The sequence below is a fragment of the Epinephelus lanceolatus genome, chromosome 3, assembly GCF_041903045.1.
Source record: "Epinephelus lanceolatus isolate andai-2023 chromosome 3, ASM4190304v1, whole genome shotgun sequence".
In the NCBI taxonomy this organism is placed as follows: Eukaryota; Metazoa; Chordata; class Actinopteri; order Perciformes; family Serranidae; genus Epinephelus; species Epinephelus lanceolatus.
Window position 1 is genome coordinate 47,306,171 of NC_135736.1, and position 11,639 is coordinate 47,317,809.

An 11,639-nucleotide genomic window follows, 5' to 3' on the forward strand; every position below is an offset into this window, starting at 1 on the left:
ATAGACCTGTTTTGTTAGTTATTTTGCCCTTAGTCCACCATGAAGTTATTATTTCACGCACTAATCTTATTCCATTTATTGTAATAAATTACCTATTTTATTTTCGTTAAACACATTTGTATCCTTGTGGCCTACTTGGGACTTGGGGAAGATGGGGCCTTTCATGTTGTGTCCCAGACACCCCTAGACTGGGCATAACATGAATTGGGGGCTCGTCCGTTTTCTTTTCGCGCTTCGTTTCAGGGTGAGTTTGGTGAATATTTTTTTCCTCTGGTTGGCGGTTGTTTTTTGGTGTGAGGGGAATTATGAAGTTTTCTCTGGATGACTTTGTGACCAGCCCTTCTTTGGCAAAACTTGAGTAGTGTAAAAAAGCAGATTTGTTAATTGTGGCTAACTTTTATAATGTGCATGTGTCGTACAGTGCCCGGAAAGCAGAGCTCAAACAGATTTTGAGTTGGTGGAGCAGGGTGTGCTACCCAAACTAGCTGCTGAGGCGGCTAAGGCTGCGGGTGACGCGGCGGCTGACGCACAGGTGGCGGATGTGAAAGCAGCGGAGGCTGCTGGCGTGCGCGCTGTTGGTGTGGAGCCTGAGCCGGTCATTGAGCCTTCTCTGGGAAATATGACCACAGAGGATCTCCGCTTAGCCCTGCAAATAAAGGAGGTGGAGACCAAAAATAAACAGCTTGAAGTGCAAGCAATGCATCTCCGTATCAGGGCTCTTGAGCTGGAAAGAGGAGCCCCTGTTGTCTCCACCCCAGTGTCTCCTAACCAAAGTTTTGTTTCTGCTCCTGCTTTTGACATCAGTAAGCACATTGCGTTAGTCCCTCCGTTTCATGAGTCCGAGGAGTATATCTTACATCTTTTTTAAAATGATTTATATTGTTCAACTTTTTATTGACAGTCATACTAATTAAACCATGATGACGTGGTTATGGTTCACACCTCTCCCCCAAGCGTTGATTCTCGTCCTCTGCTCTAATCTTCCGGCTTACTAATTTTTGGAAAATATGTTCAAATATGGGCATGGTGCCACTCTAACTGCATGATCAACTTCCGCTCTATAAAAACACATCTTCCTTCTGACTGTATTCACTGCAGCAACGCCTTCACAACAAGCACTGAGAAGAGAGCAGAAGACACAGACAGCATCCATCAGACAGCCCTCTCCAACAAAGACGGTAAAAGAGATTCTCTTGGCTGTTTTTAGTAGAGTTCTAAGGAGGGAGACAGGACGGTATAACCTAACTTCAGCAGTTAATAGGTTCATCTCCTGACACCTTGTAAAAACCTCAAGTGATTTCCAAAATTTCACGAGGCCACATTAAGCTCAATACAAGCTAAGAGTGGCTGTGTCTGCAATTACTTTTTAAACCTGCTATCTATAGATTACTTAATCTACACACACCATGTGTAATGAAGCAGTTTACTGGATCAAATCCACACCACACACTGAGTCGGAGCAAGTTTGTATGAGTATGTAGTGTGTTCACACTGGAAACATGACTTTTCATTTCATTTCATTTTTGAGTGAGCTGCTGTTTGACACTATTGTCCCAAAATGCATTGCATAAAGGAACTGGAGCTAGGCTCAACTCGCAGCTGCAAAATAAAAAAAATAAACAAATGACATGTATTGTGTGACATGCACACATATTGCACCATTTCTTGTTAGTATAAACAGTTAAAAGTGCTGTGTGTAACTCTGGAGAAAGATATTTGTTGTTGAGTCTCATTTGCAGGTTGTTCAATATTGACACAACCAAATGTTATCATTTGACGGCCTGGGAATGAGACTCAACAACTATCTTTCTCCTGAGACATGGCTGAGCTGAAAACAGTGCTCAGTCACCAGTGAGGGGATTTCCACTGCTCAAAGCTGCTGACTCGAGCAGTGAAAAGGATTCAGTATAATAATAATAAACTTATATAGCACATTTAAAAACACAGTAACAAAGTCCTTTGCTAACAAACACGGAACACATTTAAAATCAGATTTTGAGTCCTACAGGCTTCAACAAACACATTGTGGAACTCATTTGTTCCTCAGTCTGTCAAATGAGAGTATGGCTTCCAAGTCACCTGGGTCAAACACTGAATGTAGTAAATGAGTAATATTTTGCACAGCATTCACTCTTCGTAATGTCTGTTGGGATTTGTAACCTTTGTTGTATGATTTTTTTGTTTGGTTAAATGTTGTTTAGTATTTTTGTATTTATGTCAAACAGTTGATGACAAATTTCAGATTTTTTTTTTTTTTTACAATAAAACAAAATCAAATTGCTGTAGTCAACCAAAGAAAATCTTGGTTGACTGAAGTTGTGCATAATCTTCAACTACTCAATTAGTCGTGGGGAAAAAAAATCTGCATGTTATTTTTCCCTCTGCGGTGGTGTCTGTGTCACTCTGCAGTTACACCTCCAAAACACTAATTGGCGGTGGAGGACTGTGTTAAGTGCTGTAAAGTTTAGTTGATTCAAAACACACATTAAATATAGCTTAATAATTTCAAACACAAGTACACAAATCAGCTACACCATAACATTCAATATTGCATTCACAGACAAACTTTATCTGGACACATTTCCCCCACAAATACAACAAGCTACTGTTATTAGTGCCAGCCTATGGCATATTACATTGTATACATTAACCTAGCGGCTAGCAATCTTTCACTCTTCTAATATAAAACCACGGACAACAGAAACATTTAACAAAGGTAACGGCACACAGTTTGGCTCCATTACAACTCACAAGATTCACAGACAAAACAACTGTCTTATACTAAACACGTTTCCAAGCAAATACATCAAATACTAAAGTTATTCGCGCCAGCCTATGGCATTTTACATTGTATAAATTAGCCTAGCGACAAGCAGAGATTTCCTCTGTTCATAGGGTTAGGGTTTACTTTCATTAATGTTGTTGTAAGCCACTGTCATTACCATCTGTCCTGCATCTCTCTCTGTCTCTCTCTCTGTCTCATTGTGTCATACGGATTACTGTTAATTTATTATGCTGATCTGTTCTGTACGACATCTATTGCACGTCTGTCCGTCCTGGAAGAGGGATCCCTCCTCAGTTGCTCTTCCTGAGGTTTCTACCGTTTTTTCCCTGTTAAAGGGTTTTTTTGGGGAGTTTTTCCTTATCCGCTGTGAGGGTCCTAAGGACAGAGGGATGTCGTATGCTGTAAAGCCCTGTGAGGCAAATTGTGATTTGTGATATTGGGCTTTATAAATAAAATTGAAATTGAAATTGAATTATCTGTGAAAAATAAGTAAATACAAGTTTCGTTTCCACTGAGGGAAATGGTATCAGTATACAGAAACAGACAGGAGGCCTGCGTCACCGCGACGCTGAGTGTCAGGATGGGCGAGTTCAATGTTGTGTAAACAAAGGGGGTGTTTTGAAAACCCCCATTTTCACAGGTAACTTAAACCTAGTTTATGCTTGACGCAGTTGCGAGTGCGCGAGGTTCGTGAGCCACAAATGACGTAATCGCGCACCTGGCGACAGCTGCGCGCTGCCGCTTCGTGAGGTCGTGCACCTCCAGGATTTTGAAACTTTTCGCAAGCCGTGCTAGTGTCAGTTCAAAATGCACTGGGCAAGGACTACTTCTACTGTTTTTTTGCCTGCTTCTACTACCTCCTATAGTATTTTTTCTCTACCGCCCCCTGTCTTACTGCAACAGAGAATGAGCCAAGTATAAATGCCTTTGTGCTCTGTTGATGTGCGCGCGCAATCTGCGAACGGAGCCAGGCAAAGGTATAACTGAAGCTTTAGCCTGTCCCTCCTGCCGCAGGAAATAATGGATTCATTCTAGAAAGCTGTTGATGTAGCACTTGAGAATTTGGTCGGACGAGAGCATATCGACCAAATAATCGACCAGTCGACCAGGAGACTACAGCCCTAAAATCAACAAAACATAGAGAATGAAATGAACTAAGAGCTAAACACTGCGCACATAATAAAAAACAGGGTAGGATGAATTAAAATGCAATAAAACATAAATAAAATCAACAAAAAAACAATTCTATAAAAGCATATTTTTCGAAGTGATTTAAAGGACGAGACAAAGTTTGCAGCCCTGATCTTCTCATCTCAGAGACGTAGGGCAGATAGGCAGTTCACTTTGAAGATTCACTGTTAAATATTTGTTTGTAAATGTACCAAACACCTCTAATTTTAATGTGTTACCTCCAACATGACAACAAGACAATCTTAGCATGAAGCTAAAGGCAGAGCTCAGCATTAAGCATTAAGATTAGATCAATGAAACAACCTGCAGCAGATTATCTCTATGTACACTTTCAGACTGTCATACTTTCACTTGATATTATTTCCCATTTGTAAGCCTCCATATGTTGTCATTGAACCTGTGCAGATGGCTGGCCTGTGCTGGATGGCAGTGATGGTGGCCTTCTTCCTGTCTGCTGAAAACACTTCGGCTGTTGTGGACCAGAACAGACTCGCCTCATTTGTAAACGGCATCTTCAGAGAGTGAGTTGACAGAATTTTGATAACTAAGGATGTGTCCAGACAACCACTAGAACTTGGGCAAGACATCTGGGGGGGTGTAGATGTCAGACCAAATACTATCAAAGCAAGGCTGGTTATATCACGCTGCATCCCTGGCATAAAGAGTAAGGCTCTCATTCATGAAACACATTTCTGCATTCATCGATATGTTAGTAGCTCCGATCTCTTCGTAGGTACTAACAAAATCGACACCTGCTTCTGGCTGCTTGTAGTGCTTGTGTAAATAATAATAGTAATAATAATTTAATTCATATTGTGCTCTGATATGTTCACAATACGCAGATGCCTTTGAAACATGTCAGTTAAACATGACTAAATATTAGAAACACCTTTAGTGAAATTAGTTGGTAATAGCAGATTTAAGCTTCAGATTAAGTTTCTTAAAAATGTTAATGAGTGCTAAGACTGTGGCTGGTGTTTATGTGGACCCCCATAAACTGTCATTAAATCAGAGGAGCACAATATGCAGGTACAATAACTATGAAAAAAACATCAAGCCAGAGGAGTTCAGCCGAACAACCTCTGCCTTCGTCATAAAACTAAAGTAGAGATGCATGGGCACGTCATAGGTATCAGCCAATATCGGCTTTGAATTGAACTTTCAGAATCGGCCAACATGCTTTTTCTTGTTTCTTCCTCTTTCTGTTTCTCATTTTTCACAATGAATGAATATTACATGCACTGAAAAGTATTGTATTTCATAGTGGGCCATTATGATAAGGGTATGCATACATAATATGATGTTAAGTTCACTACAGAAGAGACTTGATGATCACCAAAATTAGGTGGGGAAAAATACGCATATATTGATATTGGTAATCAGCCAAATAAGTTGTTATATATTGGCATATCAGATATCGGCAAAAAATCCAATATCATGCATCCCCAAACTACAGTACAGGCCAAAAGTTTGGACACACCTTCTCATTCAATGCGTTTTCTTTATTTTCATGACTATTTACATTGTAGATTCTCACTGAAGGCATCAAAACTATGAATGAACACATGTGGAGTTATGTACTTAACAAAAAAAGGTGAAATAACTGAAAACATGTTTTATATTCTAGTTTCTTCAAAATAGCCACCCTTTGCTCTGATTACTGCTTTGCACACTCTTGGCATTCTCTCGATGAGCTTCAAGAGGTAGTCACCTGAAATGGTTTTCCAACAGTCTTGAAGGAGTTCCCAGAGGTGTTTAGCACTTGTTGGCCCCTTTGCCTTCACTCTGCGGTCCAGCTCACCCCAAACCATCTCGATTGGGTTCAGGTCCGGTGACTGTGGAGGCCAGGTCATCTGCCGCAGCACTCCATCACTCTGCTTCTTGGTCAAATAGCCCTTACACAGCCTGGAGGTGTGTTTGGGGTCATTGTCCTGTTGAAAAATAAATGATGGTCCAACTAAACGCAAACCGGATGGGATGGCATGTCACTGCAGGATGCTGTGGTAGCCATGCTGGTTCAGTGTGCCTTCAATTTTGAATAAATCCCCAACAGTGTCACCAGCAAAACACCCCCACACCATCACACCTCCTCCTCCATGCTTCACAGTGGGAACCAGGCACGTGGAATCCATCCGTTCACCTTTTCTGCGTCTCACAAAGACACGGTGGTTGGAACCAAAGATCTCAAATTTGGACTCATCAGACCAAAGCACAGATTTCCACTGGTCTAATGTCCATTCCTTGTGTTTCTTGGCCAAAACAAATCTCTTCTGCTTGTTGCCTCTCCTTAGCAGTGATTTCCTAGCAGCTATTTGACCATGAAGGCCTGATTGGCGCAGTCTCCTCTTAACAGTTGTTCTAGAGATGGGTCTGCTGCTAGAACTCTGTGTGGCATTCATCTGGTCTCTGATCTGAGCTGCTGTTAACTTGCGATTTCTGAGGCTGGTGACTCGGATGAACTTATCCTCAGAAGCAGAGGTGACTCTTGGTCTTCCTTTCCTGGGTCGGTCCTCATGTGTGCCAGTTTCGTTGTAGCGCTTGATGGTTTTTGCGACTCCACTTGGGGACACATTTAAAGTTTTTGCAATTTTCCGGACTGACTGACCTTCATTTCTTAAAGTAATGATGGCCACTTGTTTTTCTTTAGTTAGCTGATTGGTTCTTGCCATAATATGAATTTTAACAGTTGTCCAATAGGGCTGTCGGCTGTGTATTAACCTGACTTCTGCACAACACAACTGATGGCCCCAACCCCATTGATAAAGCAAGAAATTCCACTAATTAACCCTGATAAGGCACACCTGTGAAGTGGAAACCATTTCAGGTGACTACCTCTTGAAGCTCATGGAGAGAATGCCAAGAGTGTGCAAAGCAGTAATCAGAGCAAAGGGTGGCTATTTTGAAGAAACTAGAATATAAAACATGTTTTCAGTTATTTCACCTTTTTTTGTTAAGTACATAACTCCACATGTGTTCATTCATAGTTTTGATGCCTTCAGTGAGAATCTACAATGTAAATAGTCATGAAGATAAAGAAAACGCATTGAATGAGAAGGTGTGTCCAAACTTTTGGCCTGTACTGTACAGTAAATCTAAAAAGGTCAAGTCCAGTCAAGTCAAGCTTCATTTGTAAAGCACATTTAAAAACAACCACCGTTAACTAAAGTGCTGAACAGGTTCTTTGGGAAAGAGATAGGCCTTTACCTTGGCTAAAAGTCTGAACTGGAAGAAGCTCGTTTTGACTACTGAACTAATTTGTTTATCCAAGCTGTCAAAAATCACACAAAGATTATTACCAAATCATTCAAGGTGAAAAGCTACAGGACCAAGAAAACCAACAGACTCAACCAATAGTTTAGGTTGTCCAAACATAACAATCTCTGTCTCATTGTCATTAAGACTGAGAAAATTTACATTCATCCAAGTTTCGTGTCATCAGAAACAAACTGCAAGTCAATATGAATAAAGCTTAAAGCTGGCCTGTGGAGTTTTGCCCATTTGCGCCATGTGCCGTGTTTTTCCGAGTACTGCAACAATAACAGTCAGCGTGCACCGTTCGATGATGTCGGCAATACGAGTGTTGCTTCCGCTCCACACAAAGGTAAATGACACACCTATTTACCACCCAATAATTTTCATTGTTTTATTTGCTGTGAACAAATATACTGTAGCGACCCTGGGGCAGTGGTGAGTGTGGTATGAGTGGAGTCAGCTGTCAGTCAGTGTGCGGGCTGGAGATTGATGGAGCAGAGAGGGGGAGGGCTGCCCCGCTGGGTACTGTAAGTGAGTATGGTTGTGTGAAGTGTGTGTGCTACACTAGAAGAGTCAGAGTTTGGGACGGAGACTTTTACGTGTTACCCCCGGAGTGTTACCGGAGTTTTTGGAGTGCACAAATAAACAGGCCTTTTTCCTGAATACTTCTCTGGTCTCCTGCTCGTGAGTGATTCATTACAATACAGACAGCTCGCCGGCAGAGTGGTGGGCTCTTGCGCCGCGGTAGCACATACACAATGAATGGGTTTGTCGGCGGAGGTCTGTGCTTTGCACGCTCTGTGTGAAACGGGCTTTATCTCTGCGTTTGTCACTCTCTCGTTTTTCCTTTTTTCCTTCTTCTGAACGTCGAGGAGGTTGGAGAGGATTAGCGGGACCAGCTCCAGAGGCTTCGGAAGCTTTCCTGGGCCGTTTCTTTGGGTTTTCAGACATCTTTCAGTAGCTTCTCTGCTAGTCTCGTCGTCTCCGACATCTCCAACTGCGCATGCGCTCTTTGAACTCTACGTCAAATGCGTCCTTTCCTGTGTGACAGCGCGGTAATGTCGCTCCTGAGAGACAATAGCGCTTCTAAGCAAACCAGAGACTGTTGTGTGGTGGAGATGGGTTCAGTGATCATCCTAATAACTCGTTTGGCAGTGGCTGTTATGTAACGGACACTGGTTTATATGTAAAAACTCCACAGGGCAGCTTTAAGTTCTGGTAGTGATTATATTTCAGACAATACTGCCTTCCATCTTGGTCCACTGATTGAAAACTTAAAACACATGGCCAGAAATACAACACCTAAACTTCAATCAGGACTTTATATACTTCAAAAGCTCAGACCAGTGTTCCCCAAAAATAAAGTTAAGCAATTTATCCACGTCCTAATTTGATTTTCTATGCAATAGAGTTGAACAGAATTGGCATGTTACCTGAAAGTCACTTCAGAACTGCTGTGTCCTGAGCGGGACGAACGGAGAAATGCTGCAATGGTGCCACTTAGTGGTGATCTGAGATGTCTGCCTTATACACCCATTTATCAACCAGCCTACAGTGATCAGCCACAACACTAAAAACACAGGCAGGTGAAGTGAATAACAGTGATCATCTGATTACATTACAAAGTTCTGCTGGGAAACTTTGTGTCCCGCATTCATGTGCGGACCAAGTACCCCCCCTCATGGCAACAGCAAATGATCCACTGCCACCACCCTGGTGCTAGAAACCACAGGACACCCCCCAGAGATCCTGTTTCCATGCCTTGACAGGTCAGAGCCAGGGGTGGAATGCTGTTGCCATGAAAGGGATGTACTTAGTCTGCAACAGTGTTTGAGAGGACAAAGCGTGTCAAGTGGCATCCACATGAATGCCAGCAGCAAAGGTTCCCTGTAGAACATTGTATTGTAACAAGATGATCAATGTTATTCACTTCACCTGACAGTGGTTTGAATGTTTTGGCTGATCGTTGTACTGTGTTCTCTACCAAAAGATGTAAAGTTCATGATGGGATGTTGCCTGTATTTTTTCTTTGACAGGTATGGAACACAAGGCATGTTCTGTCTGGCAGTAAGCATCCCTGACAACCAGAACCAGAACATTAACGATATCCTTCAGGACATCTTTCAAAGTGATCCTGGTGACGATGTGAGGAATGCCATCAACGATGGCAAGGTGTACATCGGCACCAGGGTGGTTGCTGCCAAAGTTCTGAGACATCCCAATGGAGGAACTGATCACGCAGAGTCACGAGTCGTGGACAAATTGAATCGCCTCTTCAGACAAACTAATCGCAATGATCTGTTGCTTTTCTATGTTTATGCCTCCCCATGTGTTGAAAGATGTTCAAGCACCTCAGATGATCGGAGAATCCTCAGAAGGATTCAAAGAATCAGTCAATGGAGCAATCACGTTTTTGTGTTCACTGAAATATATGAACCCAATACTTGTCAAACCAATAGGCCTACTGATGCAGCGCGGCGTGCAGCCCTTCAACGACTCGGGTCTTCAGTCGGTCTTGAGAACATATTCCGTTGTGAGAGGCTCAGTGGCCGTCAGCAGTGCACCAGATGCTTCAGTGGTGGAAATGTTGCAGATTATTGTGTTTCTGATTCAACATCACCCTCTACTTCAGGCTGATGGCAGCGGGCTCAGTCAAAGTGGCAGATGGTAGAAAGGTTCTTGGGACTGCTGTGATTCAGGTCATATAGATCTGCAGGGACGTTAAGAATATACTGGCTATGTTGGGGGACACCACAGTTTCATTGCTCTCAAACATTATTTTCACTATTGCTGGTGCTGTTACTGTAACAACTACAGCCAAATTACATTATTGTTATTATAAATAAAAACACATCAGGTGACTGGGGAACAACAAAGGACAAAATGAGACAAACAGTTTTAAGAGTTAAATGTATTAGTGAAGTTTAGAAGATGATTGGATTGTCATCATGACATGCGATAAAGACATTTAACAGTCCACAGAAGATGGGTCATAAAAACTCACCCTGACATTGCATTAAGCACCATCTTCAGGTCAATTATCTGTCCAATACTTTGGTTTGTCACTGTTTCAAAACTACTAACAATCCTATCTGCCTCAGCTGGACTTTGTGTTAAGCCCTAATTAGCAAACGCTAAGGGCTAACACACCAAACTAAGATTTTAATTATTATACCTGCTAAACATTGATATGCTACCATAGTTATTGTGACTTGGTAGCATGCTCATGTTAGCACAGTAAGAGGAGGAAGGGGCGCCCTTTGTTTGAACTGAGCCTCTGCTCCTTTAACAAAACTCCCACAACATTAGTGCCCTGTGGATTTGTTAGAAACTTGAATGCACAGCATGAACCCACTGTCACTGAGATTTTAAAAAATCCTCAAGCTTAAAATGCACTTTTTTCATTTCATACTATAAGATTGTATCTGAAGCATTAATAGCTTCCATTTCAGTGCCAGGTCACAACAGAGAGTGGCACAGATAAATCCATTTGCATGTCTCTGCGATACAAACGACACTGGAAGCTAGCTGACGTGGTGAATACTCGTGTCTTCAATTGGTAAATGGACAATGAGTTGAGACAGCAAGCATGTACCATCCATCCATGTCTCATGACTGACTATACACCTTGAAACATCTCTTTAGTGAAGCAGTTTGTTCTCTGGCAGAGCAGGTTGATATAAAATCAGACAGGGCCACAAGATTATTAAGGTATGTCATATTTGGCCTCTAAAGTTCTCCATTCCCAGAAAGGTTAACACTGTCAAAGTGACTTGCAACTGATCAGCGGTGTGAAAAACACACACCAAAATTCACTGAAGTTTAATTTTCTCTTTTGCAAAGTTCCCTGTGATAAGTGATTCGGTCTCTGTGTATGTAAAGAGATGATTTATTCATTTTGTTTCAAATTTATTCAGTAAATATGTGAGTAAAGTACAAGACATTTGATGTAAATTAACATCAGTATTTCTAGTGCTTGTGTCATGGTACTCTGTGATCCTGGAAAGCATTATTAAATGCTCTGTATTTTTTTTTCTTGTCTGACTTTTCTGTCTCATTAAAGCTTGGCTCAGCATCCATCTGGTCTGTCTGTGTCAGTCATTTACGGGATTCTTGTTGACTTTCTAATCACTTGACCACACACACTTCTAGAGACTGGTTATCATGAGATACATTGCCAAAAGCAATGCACATCTTATGTCAGCTACTCTTTCTGTTATTCAGCAGCATAATATACTACATAGAAAAAACTGTAAATAAACAATTTTTATGATCTTTTTTTTTTCACAAAATGTTTTGGGTCAAATAAATTTATTGTATATTATGTATTATTCGAACAGCTCAGCACAACATTGGTCTGCACAACCATCAAGAATAAAAATAATAAAACATTAAGATATGAAGTGTTGAA

General features: G+C 41.5%; 1 protein-coding gene across 1 annotated transcript; it reads left to right on the top strand.

Moving 5' to 3' along the window:
- Window positions 1-1,038: 1,038 nt before the first annotated feature.
- Window positions 1,039-11,307, top strand: LOC117255827 (uncharacterized). The gene is made up of 3 exons (XM_033625033.2): window positions 1,039-1,178; window positions 4,382-4,497; window positions 9,265-11,307. Exons 2-3 carry the CDS (start codon window positions 4,382-4,384, stop codon window positions 9,863-9,865), a joined length of 717 nt encoding a protein of 238 aa, XP_033480924.1. The 5' UTR covers window positions 1,039-1,178; the 3' UTR covers window positions 9,866-11,307.
- Window positions 11,308-11,639: the final 332 nt, after the last annotated feature.

What these genes read in the sequence shown, in the direction of transcription:
- LOC117255827 (XM_033625033.2), top strand. Translation starts at nt 4,382, where the DNA reads ATGGCTGGCCTGTGCTGGATGGCAGTGATGGTGGCCTTCTTCCTGTCT. An exon ending in GTAAACGGCATCTTCAGAGA is followed by an intron (nt 4,498 to 9,264) that starts GTGAGTTGACAG and finishes TTTCTTTGACAG; the next exon opens with GTATGGAACACAAGGCATGT.